At 36.4% G+C, this 26,650-nt stretch overlaps 2 protein-coding genes across 2 annotated transcripts; both read left to right on the plus strand.

The window, feature by feature from the left end:
- The first annotated feature begins 767 nt into the window (after positions 1-767).
- Positions 768-13,816, plus strand: LOC135691764 (diacylglycerol kinase epsilon). The gene is made up of 9 exons (XM_065209726.2): positions 768-1,345; positions 2,882-3,269; positions 3,803-3,946; positions 4,516-4,664; positions 5,871-5,925; positions 6,525-6,638; positions 8,218-8,417; positions 9,964-10,075; positions 10,944-13,816. The coding sequence occupies exons 1-9, from the start codon at positions 1,032-1,034 to the stop codon at positions 11,082-11,084; spliced, it is 1,617 nt and encodes a 538-aa protein (XP_065065798.2). The 5' UTR covers positions 768-1,031; the 3' UTR covers positions 11,085-13,816.
- Positions 13,817-14,103: 287 nt separating this feature from the next.
- LOC135691823 (adenylosuccinate lyase) lies at positions 14,104-26,337 on the plus strand. The gene is made up of 10 exons (XM_065209800.2): positions 14,104-14,330; positions 14,707-14,910; positions 16,066-16,110; positions 16,504-16,583; positions 17,426-17,597; positions 20,685-20,822; positions 21,562-21,779; positions 23,102-23,282; positions 24,480-24,656; positions 26,122-26,337. Exons 1-10 carry the CDS (start codon positions 14,196-14,198, stop codon positions 26,206-26,208), a joined length of 1,437 nt encoding a protein of 478 aa, XP_065065872.2. The 5' UTR covers positions 14,104-14,195; the 3' UTR covers positions 26,209-26,337.
- The last annotated feature ends 313 nt before the right edge of the window (positions 26,338-26,650 follow it).

A 26,650-nucleotide genomic window follows, 5' to 3' on the forward strand; every position in this document is an offset into this window, starting at 1 on the left:
TCATTAGTTTCGACCCAAAGTCGCCTATCTCTGATGTTTTGTGACAAAATGGCTTCTTCTGGTTCCCCTCCCATAATTATGACGTTATGTAGCTAAAGCCGGAATTGCGGAAAAGGAGACAATTTGATAGAACGTGTATAATATTGTGCTTAACCAAATATGCTCTTAGCTTTTCACCTTTGAAAAAGGCCGAAGTCATGGATCCTTTAGCAGTCTTTTTCTTGTTGCTTTCGACCTTTTTTCCTTCTACCATTTTCTGTTGACATGCTTCTTCTACATCTTTGTCGATCAACATCGCTATTGAGAGACTATCTATTAAACTGTTTCAAGCGTGACGTCGTGAAATGACAAATGCGCCTATAGTTAATGAGCCGAACTATAAAATCCTTCCTGAAAAAACAGTAAAATGAAAGAACAATCTAACTGTGGATACAGGAATTGCTTTCAATAACCTTTCCCAATACCTGGGTATTCTTTCTGGACTCGATAGCAATGATTTCATAGTTTTTTTGTTTCATATCTTCTCTTGTTTTTATTTTCATGTCTTCTTAATTTTTATCTTCCTATCCTAGCAAGAGCACTCTATTTGTCCACTTCTCACCAGAGGTGGCGCCAGAAATCTTCCGACAGAGGGGTTGGAGCTTCCGACAGGGGGCTAAAATGACTAAAATAAGCAGTTTTCGTACGTTATTTTGTCAAATTTGCTCCGACAATAACCTAAAATTTCATCCGATGGGGGGGGCTAGATGCTTCCGACGGAGGGGCTGCAGCCCCCCTAGCACCTCCCCTGGTGCCACCACTGCTTTTCACAAAATAATGTGAAAATTTATTTACTAGGATTTTGTGACGTCATCACTCGAAATACTGGAAATATTCTTAAATCATATGAACCTCTTTCCCAAGTTGAGGCTAATAGTAAATTGCACTGTCATCCATGCCGAATGATATCCAGATGATAACATAAATCCTGGAGACAGATGGTGATAAGATGGCCTGCAAGTTTCTCCAAAGAGAATAGATGCAGCTAAACTATGGAGCAGCAAACAAAATTTCTAGAATGGCTCGAGCAACCGCGCCAGATAGTTCTTACGTACATATTTTTCATGGTCTTGTGCTGGGTGATAACTAAAGTTTTCAGAAGGAAGCAAGGCATAAAAGTTCGAGATCCACGAAAGGGCCACACATGGCATCACAGCGACTTTCTTGTGAAACCAACGTATTGCTCCATTTGTGAAACATCGTGTGTTCGTGGTGCATATTGCGATGCCTGTTGGATTTGTGTGCACGATGAATGTGAAGAGAAGGCCAACAGCCAAATTGCTTGCAAAGTTACCAGTTTCCCAAGGTTAGCTTTATTGGCAGGTGTTGCGCTAAGTCGATTATAAATAAATACATGGTCGTCTTCTCTAAGACCGTTTTGTTAAAACCCTCAATTGGGTTTGGAAGCAGGTGGAATTGGTTTCAGAGATTTATTCTGACATGTTATTGTGTGATGCAATTTCAGATTTCAATGGCATGATATAATGCCAAGTGTCTTTAAAAACAAAAACAAATTGTTTGGTATCGGTCAGGGAAAATTTTGAAAGGACAAGCAGCTGTCTGTTAATTGCAAATTATTGATCTGTGAATGGCCTTTATTAAGATAATGATTGTAAGATATGTTTTTTCTGAGAAAAATTTAGATAATATTTTTATAGGTTTACTTGTTCAATAGAAATATTGTTATCGATCAAGGACCCATTGAGCTAAAAAGGATAAACAAACTTTAAAATAACATTAAATTTAAAACTGTGTTGAAAACTGTGTATTGTAGTAAAGGTTTAGTTTGTGCTTATAATGCACCAGACAGTTTTCGTCCCAAATCTTCAAAGCTTTCTATTTTGAAAAACAGTGAAATTATGAAAGAAAATTTTAAAAAGATTTAGGTTTCTTAGTCAAGGGATATTCAAGTTCTGTGTGAACAGAATCATTTTCAACAAACTTACCCACTTGCTATCAAATTTTGGAAAATGTTGGATAAATTGGTGCTTAAAGCTTGGATGTTTAAAATTTTGGAGAATACTTTTGTAAGAAAGGCATAATCTACCAGATAGAGACCATGTAAACTTTGATGAATAAAATGATAGATAAAAGGCTATTTTTCCCTGGTGGAAATTAGATATGGGTTAGCAAAATCAATCATAGACAAATATCTTAATCGAAAGTAAAACTATATTAGAGTGGCTATTTTATATTTTAATTGATGCTTTAACTAGAATGCCTATTTCAGTTGATAATTTATACTTTTGGCTATTTTAGCTTGATAATAATAGTTTGTATATCAACAGCAATAAATTGTTTTGGGGCCAGCTCTACATTTTCCTGTTTGGATGTCATGTGCAACACACAGTTTTCATCTAATGGCTACAGAAATTAGTTAATCAGGGCTGATATCTCAGCTGGCTCTGTTGAATTGTTTTTGTCTAATACAATTGATACAATTAATTTTTTTTATTGTGTTCTTTCGGACCCTTATTCTGACGTTTTATGCTCTGAGGAGTGCCAGACAAAAAAGCTTTTAGTTAATATGTTGTGAAATGTTTGCTTTTTTCAAAGCCATTTGCAATTGATGCAAAGAGATACTGTAACATGACCGGGACATTCTATGATTTGATTACCTAACAAAAATGATATTTTACAAAATTGTTAAATGCCTTTCATTGTTAGAGGTATTTTTTCATTTTGAGAGTTTCCCACATTGCAATGTTTTGCTTCTAGTTTGCTTTTTGTTCTTATCATCAACAGAGTTAGAATCATGTAGATAAGAGTTAAATTTGTCACTCTTCAATGGTGTGCTTTTAATTGCTTTATTTTCTTAACACTTAATTTCTTTTCTTAACAGAGGTAGAATCATGTTCCATCACTGGGTAAGAGGTAATTTGCCACTTTGCAGTTTATGTGACATTTGTGGCAATGAATGTGGAAATGAACCAAGACTTTCAGATTACCAGTGCATGTGGTGCCACAGAACTGTACATGAAAAGTTTTGCTACTGCCGTCAGCAGCATGAATGTGATTTTGGCAGAATGCAAGAGCTGATCATTCCACCCTTTAGTCTGACATTGAAAACTGTTGGTTGGAGAGGACAAAGGAAAGTTGTTGTCAAAGAAGTTTCTGATCCTGGATTTAAAAAATGGAGCCCACTTCTTGTTTTTTCTAACCCAAAAAGTGGAGGTAATGAGGGAACAAATTTGCTGAAAGCATTTAGAGGACTCTTAAACCCAGCACAGGTAATTTCTTTATCATTTCTGTTGGACTTCAGATTTTATCTGCTATTTTTCTTATATGAAAATGTACCAAGTCACCTCTGAAAAGCAATTAGATACTTTCTAATTGCTTTTTTTAATTAGATTCTTACCAGACTTGTTTTTGCCAGATTTGAAGACCTTTTTGATGAATACTACAATATATATTATTAAATATATATATATATAATTTATGATGCTATAGGGGAAAATACTACAATATTTGTACTACAATATTTGTTGAAAAAAAATTCATCTTTAAACAAAATACTGTCATCAAATCAGGGTTTTTCCACCATAGATTTATAGACTGCCAATTTAACTGCAAATTTTATTTCACATTTGAAAACAAATTTTTTTGAAAGTATTTTCTTTCAAAGTTAAAGTTTTCTTTGTAAAAATTGCTAACACCACTGAAAATAATGAAATAACTTTTCATTTAAAACTGGAAATCTTATGATATCTTGCCATTAACTTAAATGTTTGATATTCTATGTGATAAAATACATCATTTCCAGGTGATAGATCTCTCAGAAATAAATCCAGAAGTTGCTTTAGAGTTCTGCAACCTTCTTCCTGAGATTCGCTTTAGAGTCTTGATATGTGGTGGTGATGGAACAATTGGATGGGTTTTAAATGCAATAGAAACTTTAAAATTATTGGTAAGATGTTTGTGCTTCCCTTCTGCATTGTCATAATGATGTTAGAACAACAGTACAGCCTCCTTTGTAATGACAATTCTACCAATGACTATGTCATGTATAATTTCTATAAAATTCATATGATACATAGCTTGACAATATAACCCTGACAGCTCAAACCTTTAGGTTGACCTATTTCCCTATAATTTCTAAAACATTAATTGAGTTTTCAAAGATTTACACATATATGAGTTAAAGCAAAAGAACCATGGACATGAGTACCTCTATATTTACAAAACGGTTAAATCAACACAAAATTGGCTGAGAGATTGCCAGTAAAAGGCATTAAGTTTACTGAAATATTACTTTAATTTTTGCTAATTTGCAATTCTAGGATATGGACTGGGGCTGTGTTCTTACATATATATCTAAGCCATTTCCTATAGATTGGCTTTTCTTTCACCTATAGGAATGTTATTATGTAGGAATGTTATGTAAAAGTTTCAAACATAGGCTTGTATGAAAACATGACTTAAAACCACCTTCATTGTTATCTTCCATTATATCTTTCTCTTGATAATACTTTTCAGAAACCTCCATACACAGCAATTTTGCCTCTTGGAACAGGAAATGATCTTGCCAGAGTGTTGCATTGGGGTAAAAAGTATTTTGGGGATGTGCATGAAATTGAAGATGTCCTGTGTGATATAGAGGAAGCAGATTTGGTAGAATTGGATAGGTATGCCTTTTTCCATTTGGTTGAGATATAAAAATTTTATCTTTAAGCAGACTAACCTGATTGAACTTTGCATGAATAGACATGTGACCTTGCCATGGAATAACTGAATTTTATGCCAGAATGTAAAATAAGGCCCTAAAATAGGGTACAGATTAGACTGATAATAGAAGTTAATTGTGTCTTGCAACTCAGGCTGTATTTTCCCTACTTTATAGAATGTCAAAAGGTTAAATTGAGATGCCCAATGAGTGATGTACCTCAGGGTTCAGTTCTAAGGCCATTACTATTCAACATTCTCATCAGTTTCACCCACTGAAATTTATTTAAGCTTTCAATACAAATGCATACAAACTGCCAAAAGTTTCTGGAAATCAATTTTGGTCCAAAGCAATTTACACTGAAATTCATTTATTTATGTAGTTATAGAAATACTGTTTTTGAAAGAAATATTAAGATCTTAGACCAACATCATCCAAGCTATTAAGAGACAACTTCTAAAGAGCAAATGCCTGATTGCTCAGCTATCTCCCTGCATACAAACCAAGATTGATGAACTGAATCATTTTCCATGTTTAATTTTGAGTACAGAAAAGTGTTCACCAACTTCCAGTAATAAAAACTTCATCAGGTTTCCGGACATCTTATTGAGGAGTCACCCAAGCGAATCAGTCTTATCCCTTTCCACTCTATCTGCCTGAGGTTCCATCTTAATCTTCTGCTGTTGTATCCATATCCTTTCTGACGGCATCAATATATCCTGCAATAAAATGTTTTCCTCACAAGACACAAAAATGAAGGCATAGTTTTTGTGTTACGCGTATCATTTTCTTACCAATGACCTTTGTTACAATCTGCAAACTTCTATTTAAGTATTTGCTACATCCAATCGTTTAATTGTCTTTAGAAAGACTGCCAAAAACCTTTTGAGAGGCAAAAGCTTTTCAACCCTCACCTGTATTTAAATTTCAATTGAACCTTTTGGGTATGACTTTTTATACTCTTAGGAAAAGTATGTGAATGTAATATAATTTTTCTTTGCAATTTAGAAAATGCTTGGCTAAGATGACATGTGAGTATTTCATTCAAGTGCAAAGTGATTTAACTTGCGATAACTGTAGCTGCGAGGTTGCCCTCTTCTTGCTGTTTTCATTTTAACTTAAAATTATCGAACTTTTCTAAATGGCTATCTTTTTTATTCATTTGCAGATGGAAAGTAAACATACAAACGGAGGGCCTGTTTCATGTGAAGTCCTCTCGAAAAGTAAGCTAATATTTTGTTTTGTTTCATATTTAGATCTTTAGAGAAAAAGCTCTTCTTTTGGAAGTTATTCAGAAATTTCCAGTCCCATGCGTCGTCCGTATATTTGGCTGAAAATTTTTCTGAATACCGGCAGTTTTTCCCTTACACCCTTGCGCTGTCGACAGTTTATTTGAGGAAATCCGTGTAAAGAGAAACTTAAGTGTATCAGCTGAACCCCTCCCCAGTGTTTGGGAGGGCATTTGACTTTCTTTAAACAACAGGGGAATAAGGAAACGATTTTTTTCTGCAGGCCACTGTCCAAATCGACTTAAAGCCTAACGCGTGCAAATAAATTTTTTTACGTATTCTTTGTAAATATGCAGTTTTTTATATTACGCATATCTGGTCTGACTCATTTATATAAGCTTACTAATTAAGATTTTTGGAAAGCTGGTAGTTGCATTATGCTGTCCCCTGCATAATTTCAGTCAATTTAATATTTATCCGACAACTGACCGGGCAAAAGTGATTTTGCTTGCTAAATGAACGTTATTTGCGTAAAAATCAGTTCCAAGAAGGCGTTAACAAAGAAAAGTCAAAAGCCAAGTTGTCTTTTGCAGGAATTCAAGATGAATAGCTATCTATCAGTCGGCTGTGATGCGCAAGTTGTATTGAATTTTCACAAGCACAGAGAGAGCCAACCCTCCCTGTTCACAAATAGGATCATTAACAAAGTTTGTATTATTTTCTATCATTTTATTTACTTTGACCTTAATAGAAAAATGTAGAATATTTTATTCTACAAGCTGTTCTTTAACAGAACTAGTTTGTTTCAACTGTTGCCAATGTTTTGAATTAGCCCGTCCTGTCGAAAGCCCCCCTCTCGAATAAGCTCCCCTCTCGAACAAGCTCCCCTCATCTGAATGAGCTCCCTCTAGAAACATACCCTTCATACAATCAGGTTTGGAATAGGATAACCCCCCCCCCCCTCTCTCCAAGTTAGTAAATTGTTTTAGATTTCAAGACTTTGTAACCCGTGGAGCGCTGCCAAATGGCAGATCCAAAATTCATTTGCATTTAGGCCCCCATAATGGCGGCTTTTTAATGAGGACGCTTGCAATTCAGAAACATCTTTGTCTTTAGAAGGATTGAACGTTAATCTATATATTTTCTAGTATTATATTTTTGCCTTCGAACTTTGCCAAATCTATACAAAAGGTCTTGGAACACTGCAATAAATCTTTATGACACCGATTCCAAAAGAAAGCGTTGCATGGACTCCGATTTAATAAAACGAATTTCTTCGTTATTTCTTTCTTGCACCTCCTGGAACTAACAGTTTTAGCCCTCATTTACAAAGCTGTCCGTTTCTTCGTGTTAAAAGTTCTTTGTCAGTAGTGCACAGGGCATGAAAACCCACCTGACCACTTGACCTTGCGGTCGCAGGAAAATTTTCATGAATAAAGTTTTGCAAGAATTTTGTTTAAATATACTCTTTTGCAAGAAGCAGCTTGGTTTCTTTCGAGTTCATCGAAAGAAAAAAACATGAAGACAAAACAAATGTATCTTATATATATGCCTTGTACAGGTTAAAATGGATTTTCTACCTCAGAACCCTAGAGAATGTGTTTGAAAATTCTTGTTTGATAAAAGTTTACATTTATGATTTTCATTCACCAAAAAAAACTGATTTTGTAGTGGTAGTAAAATTGGTTTAGCTTTTATATTCTATTGAACTGGTGACACATCATTACGGTTGTTGGCACATGACACTTTCTTCTTTTATTTTCCTATTCTTGCAGGAAATTTATGCATGATTTTTCTCATGCCCTGGTAGTGCAATTGTTTTGAAGAAAGCAAATGTTTCCCGTCACGCTGCTTTTATTGTATAAATGAAATGAAAGTTGACTCAGTTTTCAACCGGCATGCTTTGCGACTATATCTTCAAAACCGGCCTAAAATCGTACTGCATGAAAATACAAACCACAATCAATTTCTCAAAACAGCTGCCGCTAAGCATGCGGGTTGCGCAAGAGTCTTTAATTGCTGCATATACAATTTGTGTTTATTTCACAAAAAATAAGTTGTCCAATCTATTAAGCACGATAGTCCAAATAAGCCTGATTGTATTCACGCAGCGAGAAACACGCATTTGTTATCACTCTCTACTTCTCACAAACACAGGCATTTTCCTCTTGTTATATCTACCATGTTTCTTGGTCGTTCCAGGCTCCCAAAAAACTGAACTTTCTAAGGCTATGATTGCATATTAAAGTCTTAAATTGATTTCCACGAATCCTTATCATTTTGCAGTTGATGTACTTCATGTATGGATCGAAAGACGTCCTTGCGCAGGAATGCAAAAATCTACACGAACGACTGGAACTTGAATTGGATGGCAGGAAAGTGAAATTGCCGAGACTAGAAGGAATCCTTATTCTTAACATCGAGAGCTGGTGTGGTGGCTGTGAAATATGGAAAAGCATGCCAGAAGATGCAGTGCCAAATGTCAGGTAAGCCCGAGGTATACCCATTCCTGTATGCAGAGTACTGTGGTGAATTACGAGTCAAGGACAACCTGATTCATTTGTGGGAAGATGATTTAATAAGCTGGACATTTGCAGGGACGTCAAAACATACACGAAATAGGACAAGTTTCTTTAATAGGACTGTCAAGATCAAAAAGCCCATGAAAATAAATATTTTTAAATTTCAGAATAATTTCTTTTCTGTTTTTCTATCTCTTTTCACATTGCAATGTTTCCATTTTCTTTTCATGAGATTCCGACAGACTGTAAAATTATCGCTGCCTTTTCTTTATTTGTGCCAGTTTCCCCCTTACTGTTGGTTTTGGTACATTGCGGTGCATATACGCTTTAAGTTTCCCTTGCGTATACGCTATAAGTTTCCCTTGCGTCTGCGTCATATGATCCCCTTGCGTGTACGTCAAACCTTTCCCTTGCGTATACGTCAAATGTTTCCTTTCCATACATCTTATGCATATGCGTCATACGACTCCTCTGCCTGTTGGTCAAGCGTATCCCTTGCATATACGTCATGCGTTTCCCTTGCGTATACCTTGAAAGTTTCTTTTCCTTATGTGTCAAACGGTTTGCGTATACGTCATAAGTTTCCCTTGCGTATTCCTTATACGTTTCTCTTGCATATGTGTCAAACGATTCCCTTGCGTATACGTCAAATGTTTCCTTTCCATACATCTTATGCATATGCGTCATACGACTCCTCTGCCTGTTGGTCAAGCGTATCCCTTGCATATACGTCATGCGTTTCCCTTGCGTATACCTTGAAAGTTTCTTTTCCTTATGTGTCAAACGGTTTGCGTATACGTCATAAGTTTCCCTTGCGTATTCCTTATACGTTTCTCTTGCATATGTGTCAAACGATTCCCTTGCGTATACGTCGTACGTTTCCCTTGCGTATTCCTTATACGTTTCTCTTGCATATGTGTCAAACGATTCCCTTGCGTATACGTCGTACGTTTCCCTTGCGTATTCCTTATACGTTTCTCTTGCATATGTGTCAAACGATTTCCTTGCGTATACGTCGTACGTTTCCCTTGCGTATTCCTTATACGTTTCTCTTGCATATGTGTCAAACGATTCCCTTGCGTATACGTCGTACGTTTCCCTTGCGTATTCCTTATACGTTTCTCTTGCATATGTGTCAAACGATTCCCTTGCGTATACGTCGTACGTTTCCCTTGCGTATTCCTTATACGTTTCTTTTGCATCTGTGCCAAAGATTCCCTTGCGTATACGTTGTACGTTTCCCTGTATTTTTCTGTTTGTAATCAAACATAAATTGTTGATCGCACAACACCCATTGGCAATTTAAATAGCGCAATATTGTGGAAGACTGTTACAAAAACCCATAAAAAACTATGGTAGTGATCTACCATTACCAATATTTATTACTTTCTTTCAAATTTGATTCAAAATTTCTAATTGAAAGTTATCAAAACGTAAAATAGTGAGGCAATGGTTTAATTCTTTCACTTTTTGTTTTATGTGTATCATCTTACTTTCGTTTTGCCTTCAGTTTTAGCGATGGTTTGCTTGAAGTAGTTGGTCTGTATTCTTCGTTACATATCGCCAAAGTGCGGGTAAATTTAACACCACCAATTATCATCGGACAAGCAAAAAATGTGAAGGCAAGTTGTATTAAGTTGTTTTTTCCCTAAACTTTCTGTGTCTATGTAGTCGTTTGTCAACTCATCATTTAACCTCATCTGGCAAGATTCACACAAAAGTTATGAACAATTTGAGACCATCTCCAGGCTGGAAGCATTGTTCCAAGAAGTTTAACGGTGATTCAGAAAAATACCTTATTAATGAAGTTTCAAAAATATTTGTTGCTCAATTTTTTAATATCATATCCTAAATTTGACCCGATATTTGTACATTGTGTATAAATGGTGTCCAGCAAGTTTGGTAACCAATAATTCCTATTGGCAAATGATTATCTCCCACAATCGATCTAACATTTTACAGCCCTCGACGCTTAACCCGTTGATTTAAAAAAGACTGGGTCGAGCCTCTCCAGCCCAGCGTTGATTCCACATTTCAGCATTGGTGTAAAGACTTTGATGTGCTACTCGAGACTGGAGAGCATTCATGTTGGCTTTAGTTTAATTTGTTTTTCATAACAAATTTCAAAAAAGCCATTGACACAAGAACTTGAGCATTCGTAAGTGATTGTAAAAATTATGCCATGGTATTTCGTTTATGTTAAGGAAAATCCACTGTTCACTAATTTCTTAGGCCAGTCGTTTATTAGATTATTTAAGAATTCGACGATTAATGCACAGTCAAAAGCGCAGCACTGTGTGTGTACCGTTCGTACCCATGGCAGCTCTAAGCTTTAGGCGCGAGATGTCCCAACATAGAGAGACTCTATCACTTGCTGATGCTGATGTAGGAGAACAATAGGTTGTTCGATCCAGTCTTTTTTTGAGATCAGTGGTTTAACCTCGATCCAGACCTTTCAGCATTCTGACGTCATTCTCATATTTTTCATAGATAACAATTAAAGGGACAAAGCAAGCACGAAATGTCCCAATGCAGATTGATGGAGAGCCTTGGGAACAAAAACCATGTAGCATAAGTATTTCGCACCACAACAAGGCATTAATGCTGCAGAGAAAACACATTGAATCGTAATTCGCAAGCTGTCAAATCCTTTCTCAAATATTTGGGCATATAATGGAATCCCATTATTTCAAATTCTGTATACACCAAAAAAATTCGTATTAACGAGACTTCATAATAACGAGAGTCCGTTATACCGAGTATTCGTTATACAGGCAGTGTCCCAACGGACCAGACGGTTCGTTTATTGTGTTGAGAAGTTCGCGATAAATTGGGTTCGTAATAGATGGGGTTTGTAACAAATGGAGTTTGTAATAAGCAGGGCTTGTAATGATGTAATGAGTCTCACGAGAGCGGGATTCTCCAGTTTTTTAAGCTTGTAATTTTATGATTTGCTCATTCTCATGTATTGTATCAAATTTTACCCCCTGGTCACTTGATAACAGTCTCTGAATGACCCGTAGATTTATTGATAAATTGTCCAAGCATTTACATGACATTAAAAAGCCCCCGTGATTCATGTTTGGCATCTGCATTGCGTGGTTAGAAGCTCAGCCATTGCCAGGGTGAACTAAAAGGTAGGCAAGGCTCCCATGGAAGTATATTTGGACGCGCCACTTAATTTGGTTTAGAAGATATCCCAAATCAATGCTTAGCATTATTGACACGCAACAAACCTTGCTAAAATCGATTCCTTGAGAGTGAACCTGTTGCTTAAAATTGACAAAATAATGGGGCCGTTGGTTACAACATGATTTTCCCCCCTTGCAATTTCATTTGATACTTGTCCGCCCCATACCTGGTAATGTCCGTCCTGGTAATTACCCCCCCCCCCCATACCACCCCTTGGTGCCACTGAAAACAGTTTATTTAAATATAAATTTCCTAATAGAAGATAATTAAGAGCTAAGAAAATGTAAAGGGTTCGTTCATTTAATAACACATGAAAACGAGACTTCAGATACTAAATTCTCCAATCATATTAAAGATGGCTATTCTTGTTACACCGAAGCTAAAATTGGCAGTAATAATTTTTTCTACGTCGTCCAAGATATAAATGTAGAAATATTTAGGTTTCTCCGGAAACAATATTTATGTGATGCAGTATAATTTATCTAGCTATACTCAGCAGGAACATACTTATAACTCGTAAATAATGGAATTATCAAATAATCAGAACGTCATACAGCTCTAAGAAAATATAGTGTTTACCTAGAAGAAGATTTATGCTTCGAAAACTATTTAGCTTCATAAACTGGACATTATTTCAATGAATTTCGTTACTTATTTATTTCTAGACAACCTATGCTCTGTTGTTTAACCTTTAAAATAACAGAGAAATTTTCGAAGCCATTGATCTTGATTTTTTATACTTTTGTTTTTTAAATCAGTGTCAGAAGCTAAATGCTTGAAACATTTTTTGCAAGTGGCTAAATTCAAAGACTTTGTAGCTCATCCTTTTCAAGTGTATGTGTAGGCCCTATGTTTGTATTTAGATTAACCGTGATGTTATGATTTTATGAAATAATCTCTTATATGAATCTAAAGGCATTGAGTCATGATAAAAGGAGATGTTATATCCAAGTACTCCATGTCTTGGTCATCTTGCTTAAAACTATTTATGGACACGAGACTGATACTATTGTCGTCAACCATTACAAACATGGTTCAGTGACCCCACTGAAAGCAAATGTTTCGATAGGTCGTCTATTTGTCATGACTCATTGCTTTTAAATACTGTTAAACATGGAATGAGCACGATACAAATGAACAGTCGCATGCAGGAATATGCACTTTATTTCCAGGCATAGGTCATTTTTCATCTTCATCTCATACGGTCAAGTTTTTTTGCATTTTAACAAACCAATTATTCTGCGAATAATTCAATAGTTTCATACAACCCACAAATCATTTTTACAATGGCCTAATAAGATGCTATCAGAAATTCGTATGATAAAATCTGCAGCAAAAATTATATTTATCCTGCCCGTGAACAAATGTCGATACGTTTATGAAAATATGAGTTAAGAAAGAATTGACTTTTAATTTTGCACTAGAGCTAGACAGGCAAAAATCAAACCCTTTGCTGTTATGAGGAAGCAGAAACCTTCCTTCAAAACCCCTACAATTTGCTAAATCACATTATAACGTTTGACCAAGCCCTGTCTGAATGTTCCGCATCGAATTTTGTCCCTCCCGTCCGTGAGGCCTCATCTTTGCAAATACTCCACCATAATTATTGCGATAGTGGTTTGCAAATTTTTTAGCGACATAGGTTGTCTGAGATTTTATAAGAAGTAGAAATTTCCTGTTAATACCTTTTTCGTCTTATTTAAAATTATGTTCATGAATGGAACGGTCATATATTGATGTCATAAAAGCATAAATTTTCACATTTCGGATAATGTATAACGCAAGAATATATTATATCAAATAATTAGAATATCAGAATTTGTCTGTATGAATTAGAAATCTGATACCATTTTCTCGACGAAAGCTGAATTCTTGGCCGGTATTTTACATTTTTAAGCTTGGATCCGTATCATTTACGGTTTTAATGTTGTTCTATTTTTATTCGTTAATTTGGAAATCATTAACCTATCAAAAGTTGAAAACCCTAGTAAATTAATTATGCAAAATGATACCCGCTAGATAACATAGTAAAGGGTGGATTATTTTTTAATGTTACAGAAATTACCTTGAAAAATTCAAGTGCTAGAAATTCATCATGGGCAAATAAAAAAGTCATTGGACACTGGAAATTATTCTAATCAATTGGATCATTTTTCATTAAGACATTTTATAATTTTTTTAAACCAACTTACCAACCGACGTATAAAATATGTTGAGGTTAAATTTCATAATTTTTCTGTAAGTTCAAGAAAACCAAGGAAATTTCCACTTCGTTTAGGAAAAATATATTCACTTTGGCCTTTTCATATGGTTAACTTGAGTGCGGTGTAAACTATATCTCAATTTACGGTGTTATTTTAGTTCATGCTATCAGCTGTTAAGAAGATTTACAGAAATTCTGATGCATTTCAAAGAAGAATGGTATTTTGTTTGCTTTCGATGTTAACGTGTGACCGAGGCTGTGTCAACGAGGCTGGAACAAAATTAGCGGGAACAGAATCCCAAAGCGTGGTTCAAAACTAAAAATTTGAACTGAAAAAAAAACACAAAATGACAGATAGAACACGGTACAATAGCCCTTTAACTGGAAGATATGCCAGTAAAGAAATGGCATTTAATTTTTCAGAAGAAAAGAAGTTCACAACTTGGCGAAAATTGTGGATTATTCTAGCGAAGGCCGAAAAGGTTTGACGACGGTTATTGTTAGATTTAAAATTATTATTATTAATGCTTGATCGTGATTGGGGATATTGGATGGTTTTGAGTATATTTTTTAAAGTGATTGGGGGACAAAGCCAAACCAAGACATATTAAAGAAATTGAACGCAGGGGAATTTCTTTGGGGGGGGGGGGGGGGGTGATAACTGTTTGGACAAGGGCATTCTTGCAAAAGCGCCCCCGTGTTTGGCTAGTGAACTTCTATGATTTTCATTTTAAGCATAGCCAAAGTATTCCCTCAGCTTACTGCTATAAAAGTTTGCTTTTGAACTGGACCTCACATTGTAGGTTGCCCAGTGGTTTGCCTTTGTCTCTTAATTATAAATACATTTTTCTCCCTCAGGAACTTGGTTTGTCAATCACAGATGAACAGATTACAGAAATGGAGAGCAATGTTCAAAACATTGATTATGATTTAGCTGCAAAAGAAGAGAAGATAAGGAGGCATGATGTGATGGCACATGTTCATGCGTTTGGAGTTTGTTGCCCAAAAGCAGCAGCAATAATACATCTTGGAGCAACTTCCTGCTTTGTTGGAGACAATACAGTATGCGCCTTTTGTTTTCATTTAGTTTCTAAAGATATAAAATACTATGGAGGTGAAAATGCTTTAACTTTAGAGAGTCCTAAAAGGGACTTGAGAGGTGTATATTGTTCATATACACAATGATTAACTGATTGAACAACATGATGATGATAGGCAAAATTTACAAGGAAAGCATTTACTTTTAATGTCAATGAAGCTCCCAGAGAAAAGATTCCTTCATAGGAATTTGGACAATTGACAACAAACAATTCTCTTTTTTATTAGATATTTTTGCTCATCAGAAATAAGTAATTTTTAGTATATTGATATTGTGAAACATTCTCTGCTAACTTTGTAAAGAAAGAAGTTGTAGCTTTCTACCACAACATTAGACTCAAGTTATTGCCACTCCAATTTTTGCTTGAAAATTTGTGACTGTAAATGGAGTGAGATTGTAAGTAGAGCTAAATATAATAGTTTTGTATATTTGGGTCTAAAATGTATGTGCCTGTAACCAGTAGTGTGACTTTAAGCAGAATTACTATAGGCAGAGTGGACTGTAACCCTCTTTAACTCTGATAAAGCAATGTTTGTTGGAATGAGATATACGTCCATATATTTTAAATTATTAGCTTACAAATCATTTTCAATATATGTTGTACTGTTCCTCATTATATGTTTACTGTCATCCCAAAGTAAAGATAATTTTGTGAAGAGCCTATTGACTATCTCATCTTTCTGGCATACATATAAAAAATTTAAAATACAATGAGGCCAGACAGTCTGGCTTGACCCCAGCCCAGTCTTAAGTGTTTCTTGCACCCGTTGCTAGAGTTTAAAAGTTAGGCCCTACTGTACACGTTCATGGGCACCTATGAATTTTTGACTACATCTTCATTTTGTTCAATTTAAAAACACCTTTTTCAATATTTAGAACATTACTGCAACACTGAATGGTAACCTAGAAAATTTCATCAAGTGTTTATCAAAGGGCATTTGTTTTCATTGACAATGGCAATCTGGCCAGAAATCGTAAAATAATTTTATTTAAATGAAATTTGCATGCTTAAAATGATCTCTTTCTCATTAAATACCACTCTTAGGGGTAATATTCAACAACCTTTTGTTGCTTAAATGCATAGAAAATTTTTATCTGTATAATCTTCTGCTTTTTAGGACTTGATTGTGATCAGAGATGGGCTGGACATAATACTTCCAAAAGTAAGAGTCTTGTGCATAACTTCCTGAAATAGATTATTCAAAGCATTTTCTTGCCCAAAGAATTTTGCACCAAATATTGCCTTCTATCAATGAGTCTCAAAACCCATTGTTACATATTGGCATTTGTCCATACTTTAAAACCACTAGGCCCTCTACTCTGAAGCAACTTTAAACCTTTCTCTTCTATGCACATGTAGGTAGAAAGCTTTGTCTATCTGGTAGGTTATCAAAAGTGTTCATAAAAAGACACAATTAATACTCTCATTTCTATTGCTTTTTCTTTGTTTATTTGTTTGTCTTTTGCTATTACCTCTGCCGCTAGTGATGATGAACATTTTTTGTGAAACAAAGTGGCTTAGGTATTTTTTCTGCACAGAACTGTATTTCTTCTAGCTTGCAAGGTGCATTCATCGTCTATCAAGATTTGCAGAGGAACAGAAGGATTTACCCTGCTTAGGGTTCACCCATTTTCAGTAGGTTTAACATATGATCTTTAAAATTGTGCGTTGTTTTGTTATTCTTTCAAATCATTGCCTGAAATTGACCAATTAGATTTGATAGCATTTATTTACTTGTTTAAGTGATAGAAAAAATATCTAAACAATCTTTTGGTGGTACAAAACTTGTAAATAGCTTTGAAAAAAGCAAACATTTAGTAAACTAAAGCTTTTCGTCTGACACTCTTCAGAGTTTAAAACGTCAGAACATAGATCGAAAACTCTACGCTAAGAAATATATATACCCAGTTGTGGATCGAAATAGGCCAATCAGAAACACGAGCACATGACTGTAAAGGTTGACCAATCAGTGCCGCTTGCCTATTAGAATGTTACCAATGGAGTCCTAAGGTGAAAACGAACTCCTTTTGTCTACACAGTAGCGGTTTTTTCGTGCTTATGGTGGTTCGCGCTAAAAATATCTACAAAAATGCAAATAAAGAGGAAAATGTATCTTTGTTGTTCTTTGTTCCTTAATTTTTAAATCAAAATGGTCAAGTGCTGAGAAGATGATGTTTGAGAAAAGGCTTGTTTGGTATAATCAAGGAAATGTATAAGCAAGATGCTACCAAATGACAACAGCATAAAGAAATCCAATGTTTCTATCAAACATAAGCTGTGACATGCTTATCAGCAAATTGATCCGATGATATAGTTACAGTAGATTCTGGTTAAAGTCACATCAAATGTTGCTCACAAAGCTGTGACATCAAGCGATTGTGACTGTACACAGAATTTAATTGTGTATTTGGGTCTAAACTATATGTGACTGTAAACAATATTGTGACGGATGAACATGATTTCTGCTTAATTTGCAGGCCAGCTCAACTGACCACCGTTGGAAAACGAGCTTGCCTTTGGATCTCGGATTTGCTCATGGACCTTGAAAATATCACTGGAGTGAAGGAAAATTTGAAGTTCAGAGGGGCCAAGGGAACAACTGGAACCCAAGCGAGTTTCCTTGCGCTATTTAACGGCGACCACGATAAGGTTTGTCCATATATGTCTTTAAATCACGCTAGCCTGCTTTATTCGTGCTAAAAATTGAGAAACCACCGTCCACGGATACTCCATACATAGCCTGAGATTAAACTTTACATTCTCTAGGGATTTTGCGTTATGACACGTTTATCTAGTAGTGGCTCTGATTGGACCAGATGACAGTTAGCTGTCCGATTGGCTTCTCATTGCTTAGCAGGTTTTCAAACAGTCAAATCAATTGCCAGTAGGGATGTTTCAGACGACAGATTCCTTCAAGTCATCTGTGACGAGTGAAACTGCGTGTGCAGCACTGATAAAATCATACTTACGAACATACTGTCATGTCTGGATAGCCCCACTCCACCTAAATGGGTTCTGCTACGAGACGTGTTTGGACTAAAATAAGTCTCGTATCTCGTGACCCTAATCTTAAACTGTTTGTACCTTTGATCTTCTTGATATTTTCTACCTTCCTCCGTTTGTCTTTCCTTTCAACCTGCCTTCAGTAACCACCGTGAACAAAGTTTCGGCCTTTATGCTTTTATTTCGAATATTTATTGTGGTAAGCAGAGATTTCCTTTCAACTACTTTGTTAAAGATATCTTCATATTTATTCTTCTCTCCAGCTGAGCTGCAATGTTTTTCCCCAGAATCACCTTTCGAGCATTTCAAGTTTGCCTTTCTTTCCTTTTTAAAATGCAGGTCTCTACTTAAGAGCGGAGAAGCACTCTAGACTAGAGGAGAGATTTATAGTTCTTTAGCAAGAAGTTAAACAGAGGTGTAGCAAGTAGTTTGAGTGGTACAACAGTAAATGGAGTGTTACTATTTTGGCCCAAAATATTTCTCTATTTTCCCATTTTTTCTTCCGCCATTAAACCCCCCCCCCCCTTCAATGTTTGGGTCACTCCCTAGAGACCTAAAGCATTCTACACAATATTTGTTTTTTGGCGCTAAAATGTTCTGATTTGAGGCATTTTGAATGTATCCCAAGTGTGTAGGGTCTTTTTAGACCATTCCATTAATATGACGTTTTTGTCCATTGGACACCAGGTTTTGTCTCTGCTTGCTTACGAATTTCAGTCTGCTTTCTTCTTTTCAATCAGACTCGTACGGAGAGGTAGTTGTTGCTGCACTAATCTCTTTTTTCAAGTCTTTCTGTGATGAGCAAACATATGGCGCTTTTTTGTATAATAAGCTGTCTCAAAATCTGTAGCTTGAGTTTCGAGTATAATGGGCTATTTCCGTACTCTCAAACTTCATTTTCACACGAACAGCCTTTTTGGTGGGTTAAATCACCCAACGTAGCGTTTGAAGATGCCTTGCGAGTTGAAACACCTTCACCTGGCTTCTCTTTAGGCTTATAATAAATTATGCAGCCCTTGACAGGTTCTCAAGAAGATACAGCTCTAAAACGAGGCAGTATACGATTAAAGAATTAGTGGTTTATGACTAGAGGTCTGGAGCACGGGCTGTTTATAACAATCAATAGATAGGGAACACAGGGGAGCATGGTTTTTAGAGCTTCAGATTGGAGCTCTTTCGCAATATTTGTTTAGGTTGATACAAAAATTCGATCATTAGGATGTTGCGTCTGCACCTATACACTTTCTCTGATAAACTTCATATTTGCAAATTACAGTTTCCAACAGGTTTTTGATTTTACATCTACAAACTTTTCTTTTAAAAGGTGAAGATTATAATGCCTCCCAGGGCTAGCTTAAAGAGAACTTTGCACGGGGTATCTCTCAATACACTTAGTATCAGATGTACACAAAGAATAGATAAACCGAAGTTTGCTTTTGAGCGAGCTTTAAAGAACCCTATTCGTTGCGTCTTTGTTTTAACATTTTCCTTCCCTAGAATTACGAAGCTTTCGCCAAGAAAATCTTAGTCGATCGAATATTCAACCCCTTGTGGTGATGATGTGCCAATCACCTTTCTACAGTATCAAGAGTTATTTAGTGCGGCTTTTCCCAATGTTTCCCAATTTTAATTTTTCAGGCTATTTTAATGTTACAAACTTACAGTGGTCCTGCCTATACGAAGTAAGAGAGTTCTGTAAATGTCTTGGGATCGAGTTCCCTTCAAACGGGGAGAAATGAGGTCCTTGACACGGTTCAGGAAAACTAAAAAGTCTTTCACGAAAAGCTTGCTGTGGTGCCTGAAAAGGATTGGCCCCTCTTTTAGACTTTTCTAGCTCGGCAGTTGGTCCACGTTTCAGATTCTCGATTATTGCTTACCTGTCTGCAAGCTTTAACATTCCACGCATTATTTTTATTATTATTATTACATTATTTGAAGTTGGTATTTACAATAGCTAAATACAACAATTTAAACTAACTATCTACAAAAGAAAAATTTACAGAATAATACTAATACTAAAACGCGCGATAACTGGTTAGCATCTCACCACGTATAATTTGTTTTTTCATGATTCGTAGATCTTCATGAAATGAATCTGTTTTTCTGGTGTCGATCTTTGCAAGTTTAAATCTGTTTTTTTATCTGCCCCCGAAGTATTGCGCTGTTATAAGGAAAAAACCTTCGTTGGATTGTTTACTGGGCATTCTGTTCTATCTTTGATTGCATTAAGTAAGAAATGGACCGTAGTGAAAGCCATCGCCAGAGTCAATGCCCTTGGGTTAGGATCGAACTTTGATCGGGCTTTGTTTTCAACAACCAATAGCTGCCATTGTCTTGTTTCTAACAGCCAATCACCGCCGTTGCTCTAGGAGACTGACAAGCTAATTTACATACGTTTCCTACTACCTTGTACCTGTACCAGAAAACCTTTTTTGCAACCTTTTCGCTGCATGGTTTTCTGACCTCGCTAGAAAGACAAAATTCTTATTTAATCATAGAAATTTGAAGTACATTAGCCAATATCTAGTCTGCATTAACCTGACTTATGTTGACTCGTCTCCACTCTCCAGTGAAGTTATATTTAGGCCGTTTTCCCGTACTTTTTATCATTTGAAAGGATCTTCCTTTCAAATTTCTGAGTTTCTGCACCTACTTTCCTTTGCCTTTCAGTAAAAGATTGATCCGAAATTTGATTGTTCAATGTTGTATCTAATTAATCTATTAATTTTCCAGGTTCTTAAACTCGACAACCGTGTAACCGAAATGGCTGGTTTTACATCGTCGTACTCCGTCACTGGACAGACATACAGTCGGAAAGTCGATCTTATTGTTTTGTCGGGTCTTGCGGGTTTGGGTGCGACAATCCACAAGGTATGTTGCGCCTTGCGTTGCTTTTGTCGTTCACCTTCGATATGGGGGGGGGGGGCTAGACTTTTCCATAAAAGGGGTATCAACCAAAAGTGTTGAACGCCTTATTCAACATTTAAAGGATTCTGTGTCATGCGAAAATGAGGGTTCATGTCACAAAACTTGTGCGCGTGGGTTTTATTTTCTCAAGACGTCTTCGCAAAGATATTTTTATTAATTTTGAACATGTATTGAAGCGATGCAGCTCTAATCTTGCAATAATTCGTCTAGAATCTTTTGCATTGTGATGATATCTTTAACCTGATGTTAAATGATGCCAAAAGCTGCCTCAAATTGTTTAGGTTAGTTGCTATTTAAAATAGAAACTAACAGATTATTTGAGTACTCAGTTAGAGCTTTGATCGAAAACGATTTGTCTTCAAAAATTGAGCAAGCATGCAAAAATTCAAAGATCGTTTGCTAAAACATTAACTGCGATAAGGGAGAAATTATTGAATATTTTTACTGCCATCTTTATCACAAATTAGATTTGTCTCTTAAGACAGATTCTCTTAGCAGCAAACTCCCAAAAAACCCCACCACTTCCGTTACGTCGGTGTCTACAGCCATCATAACAATATTTGTTTATTCCTACCCGCTAAAAAAATTCGTTTTATGCGTTCTTGACGCACGAGCTAGCGCAACGGCCCTCCCCCCGCGAACGTAGCCGCAGACGGGAAACTGTTAACAATCTTTTGTACAGATGTGCACGGACATTCGTCTGCTAGCGAGTTTGAAGGAGGTGGAGGAGCCTTTTGAAAAGAACCAGATTGGATCGAGTGCAATGGCTTACAAAAGGAATCCAATGCGAAGTGAACGATGTTGCGGTCTATCCAGGCATCTGATGGCTTTAGTGGCTGATGCGCAGCAAACAGCTGCCACGCAGTGGATGGAGAGAACCTTAGACGATAGCTCAAACAGGTGACTATGATTTTATCTGGTTGCTCTCATATTTTTTCATTCAAAAGAAGCAGTTTCAAGTAATTTGCGGTCTACGGACCGAATCAAGGTCGTCCTGGCCGGCCCTGACCCGCTTCTGCCAGCCCTGAGTATACTGTTGCTTGTTGGACTTTTTGGTTTGCAAGCTGCTTTTAACTATTTAATGTCTCAGTTCAGATATGATGGCCCTGGATATCTTTAAAGAATGTGGATTCTTAATGGAAGTTTCTCTCTATCCTAATGTTTTAGTAGTTACTTTCGCTGCTTAGGCCCTAAAAAGTCCTGATAGCACTTCTTCCGTGATTTTATTTCGCTCTATCTTTTTATTACTACAATCATGAAACTTTAAAAATTCACTTACATCACCTTGATGCACTCATATAACACGTGAATCTCTGAGATCATGGCTCTTGATCTTTGTTGGAAGGTGTCCGTTGTTCGCAATGTCCTTGAATGAACTTTTTTCTCGAAACTGGGCATTTATATTTTGAAATATGCCTTCAAATTATTAACAAAGAAAGCATCAATTTTGATTTTTTTTGTTGCTCCGCAGCCCTTAAATTATTTTTTAAAGAGATCAATCAATCTCCTTCTAGCTTTAAAACAAAGTTGTTTTTTTTTCGCTTACCTTTGCCTACAATAGTTCTGTGTTTTGCATGAACAGTTTGGATAAAAGACAACCCAGATAGTGCAAAACTCTATAATGACGACATGTTTCGGATAATTGGCAGAGACCGGTCGTCCTTCCATCTAGCAGTTTTGGAGTCAATCTACATTAAAATGAAAAAGCCGCCATTGTGTAGACGAAAGGAGTTCGTTTTCTCTCTTGGACTCCATTGGTAATTTTTCTTTAGGCTCGCGGCACTGATTGGTCAATTATACCGGTCTTGTGCTTGCGTCTTTCTGATTGGCCTATTTCGATCCACAACTGGGTATATATTTTCCATCGTGTTCTTTCGGAACCTTATTCTGACGTTTTATGCTCTGAGGAGTGTCAGACGAAAAAGCTTTTAGTATGTCGTAAAATGTTTGCTTTTTTCAAAGCCATTTTCAAATTCTGTACCGCAAAAAAGTTGTTCAATAGATCTACAAGGCTTTTCTCTATTGGACGTAGAAACTATGCAACATTTTTGGCTAGAAAGCTTGAGAACTGAAAGTGGTACAGCCAAGCGAATAGCAGAAAGAAGGTCCTCTGGGTTTTCTTACGCTCTGTTGCCAGTGACTACAAAGTTGCTTACTTCGTTGAAGCTGTACTTCTACATAAAAACACAACAGTTTTAACCTATTTATTTCTTTTAAAATAGGAGAATATCTCTGGCCGAGGCTTTTCTCATTGCGGACATCATTCTGAATACAGTACAGAATATATCTGAGGGGCTGGTCGTCTACCCAAAAGTAATTGAGAGGCATGTAAATCAAGAACTTCCTTTCATGGCCACGGAGAATATCATCATGGCTATGGTGAAAGCTGGCGGAGATAGGCAGGTTTGTTTTCAAACATTATGTCTAAATTATCTGGATCTAAATTGACTGATAACGCTTTCCAAATTTCTTCAGTGCATCCCTGTTTTCCATTCAAGCAATCCTGATATCTTCGAACCCTCAAAGCGGCTTTCCTTCTTTCTTTCCTTTTTATTATATGAGAAAATCAAATTTTACAATACGTTACCTATACATTTTGCTTGTGCTCGACTCATTTTTTAAAGTGAATGAAATCATAATTTAAATTTAGAGTTGCTAAGAAACTGAGAGGGCGCTTTTCTTTGTGCCCTTATTTCTTTGTAAGTTGGGTGATTGCATTGTCTCGTGGTTCAGTCTTCGTACCTTTCTGGCTTTTACCGAATGCTAAGCACGCATCCTCCCCGTCAGACTGCACCAGTCGTGGAAGTTTTGCAACCAAGACATTCCTTAAAAGATAGATATCAGTCCAACGCTCCGTGCTATATATATCACCGATCACACTGCATTGTGTGATGAATAGAGTAGCATTCTATAATTGAATTTGGGTTACTTCACAAAGCGTTGAATAGCCATTTTTATCAAGAATTACCTAACAAAGTGTAATCTACTGTTACCTTTGATGGTTTTATCACTTTTATTTTCTAATGCCCTTCCCCTTCCCGCTTAATTGCCAACTATTTCGGGACATTTAAGTTCATTCCATTGAAGTGTTTTTTTCAGACAGCCCTCCAGAGGTTCTGTGAGGAGGCTCCAGCAGCATAGCCCCCCTCGTCGAATGAGTGTAATTTTAGTTGGGCGTTGCTTAACAAATGTATATGTTAACTAGAACTATTGTTGGGCGTTGATATATCACTGATTATATATATCACTTGTTCTATATAGTTTGGGCAATAAAATGCGGGGCCTAGAAGAACCCCCAAGCTCAGGCCACCCTTGTAAAGTTTTAGAGAAGCAACTCTTCATCCCAGTTCCGTTTCAAACACTGCTTGCTCTTTTCGATTGAAAGCTTCAGTCTAATGAAGCTTTACAGGGACTTGTTTGAGATTCACTCAGTGGATTCCTAACCCTGCATTAAGGGAAGGGGCTTGCAATGAAAATGGAGGCTGTATCAGGGAAGTCTAATGATGACTGAGAACATATGTTCCATTGCATCAAAATTTCATTGCATCATAATTTCATGTTTTGAAATATTACATTTCTGATAGAAGGGTTTTTTGTCAGGAATGCCACGAAGAGATAAGAAAACTTTCGCAAGCAGCTGCAGCAGAAGTGAAGGAGAAGGGCAATGATAATAACCTCGTTGAACTCATCAAGAAATCGGATTACTTTGGGCCGGTACAAAAAGATCTGGACAAGTTGCTTGAACCTAGCAGTTTTGTAGGAAGAGCACCGCAACAGGTATTTTTGACAAAATGCTAATATTGTCTTTGTGCTTATATGACGTTTGAACCATGTTTAACAACTTACAAACGTTCCTTGCCGTTCTACTAACAAAAACCCAGAAATTTGGTGAATACGGATTTTTGGAGGCAATTTTGAAACAATTTTATAAAACTAAATAGCGAGATAAGTTTTTGTTCTCATTTTCAATGTTCATGATCATTTAAGGGTCGAAGATTTTTATTCTAAGGGGTATTTTCCTTGCAATTTGGGGAGATCTTATATAAGTAAACTTTAATTCAATTTTTGAATTTTAGAGTGTTTGCCGTTCAAAATTGCCAACATGCAGACTACAATTTCAAATAATCCTTGGTCAACATGCAAAATTTCATGAAAGCACCGATTAGATAACTGAATTCATTCTCAACTTGTAAGCATTTTAAATACAAGGTGCACAATGAAAGAAATACGGCCACTATTTTCCTAAATTCTTAGGGTTTTCTTGCGGGAATTGTACTTTTTATTTCACTTAACCTACCTGATTATGGTACACCAAACTTAACAGTCGATTTCCTAATATCTGCCAGCCACTGACTATGAACAATTGCGAGGGAAAGCAGGCCTTCCCGGGAAAGGTGTGCGATCGCACTCGCACGCGCAATTAAACACAGACCAAATGACCATAGCATCAGGGCTAGTAGTAGTCAGGACAGAACGAATTTTTATCATAGATCTGTGTTAGCATGCACATGTTTCTAAAATACCTTTTTCGAATGGCAAATTAAGTTGGATTTTTAAATATAAGGCTTCCAGTTAAGATAAGGTTTGTGCTATATTTCTTCTAATCTAAATTTGGCGTCTTCAGCAAGAAAAGTGAAAGGGTCACAAAAGAGCTCGCCATATTCCTGAAATGGGGCAGCAAATCTGTCGCTAAATCACTTTATTTGTTTTTAAAAAGTAAGTTAGGCAGGAATTTACCTGAAAATCTATTCTGAGTGCCAGATATTGATTAATCACGATGGACCTCAGATTTAGGCCATACCACGCTTATAGATTATGCCTGCCATTTGAGGGCATTCCCATTTCGCATCCTTTTTCTATCACAGTTAGCAGGTCAATAAATTCCATATAATCCTTGCCAAGAGTATGAACGAGTGTTGAACTGGTATATACTTCCGGCAACTTCTGTAGCTTAAATAGATCCCCTTTCAAAGGGATTGAGTGGTGTATATACGTTTGATGACGTCACACCATATAATGTATATATATATATATGTATTGCGGTGTGTATCGCGATGTATACTTGTACATGTATATGTATTTCCTAGCTCAGAAGACTTCAATTACGTTCACGCTCTTCATTAAAAGTATGGCATGGTGCATAACTGAGAACGCAACGTCACCTTCAAATTCCTATTCATTCCCATGTCTTTTCCTGCTGTTATCGATGAGTTAAGGTAATCCAATGTTTTTATTTTCATAGGTTAGTGATTTCATCCAAAAAGAAGTTCAGCCTGTCTTGAAGGCATTCGAGAAAGATCTCGATGTTGTTGCGGTTGTAAACGTCTGAGCTGATCTCAAGTAGAAGATTGAAGTGGAATCTTGAATAACTGTGAATTAATGGAGTAAATCTAGAGAATTTATAGCTGTTTGTTTGTATGGTTGCTTTTAATTGCATATAATGAAGCCTAAATCTTTACTGGACCAATCATTTTTAAGACTTCTGAATCTGAGCAAGACAATTTTAGATCAAGATCTGTTGTATTAAGATCTTACTAATATCTCTTTCAGCATTTAAATCAATCAAGAAGGATAGAAACAGCGTGTTCGACCCTTTTTAGGATAAACCTGGAAGCCTTACAAATTTCAGTGTAATTATTCTAGAGCAAGACAAGTGTGATTGTACAGTAACTGCGTGACCAGGTCTGCGAGAAAGAATTTTTATATTGAGTAAAGGGGCTTAGAGAAGAGTAAGGATCTTTTTTCTAATTGAAGACACTACTATGGACTTG

The sequence above is a fragment of the Rhopilema esculentum genome, chromosome 13 (assembly GCF_057945365.1).
Source record: "Rhopilema esculentum isolate cy_ngs chromosome 13, ASM5794536v1, whole genome shotgun sequence".
Taxonomy (NCBI): domain Eukaryota; kingdom Metazoa; phylum Cnidaria; class Scyphozoa; order Rhizostomeae; family Rhizostomatidae; genus Rhopilema; species Rhopilema esculentum.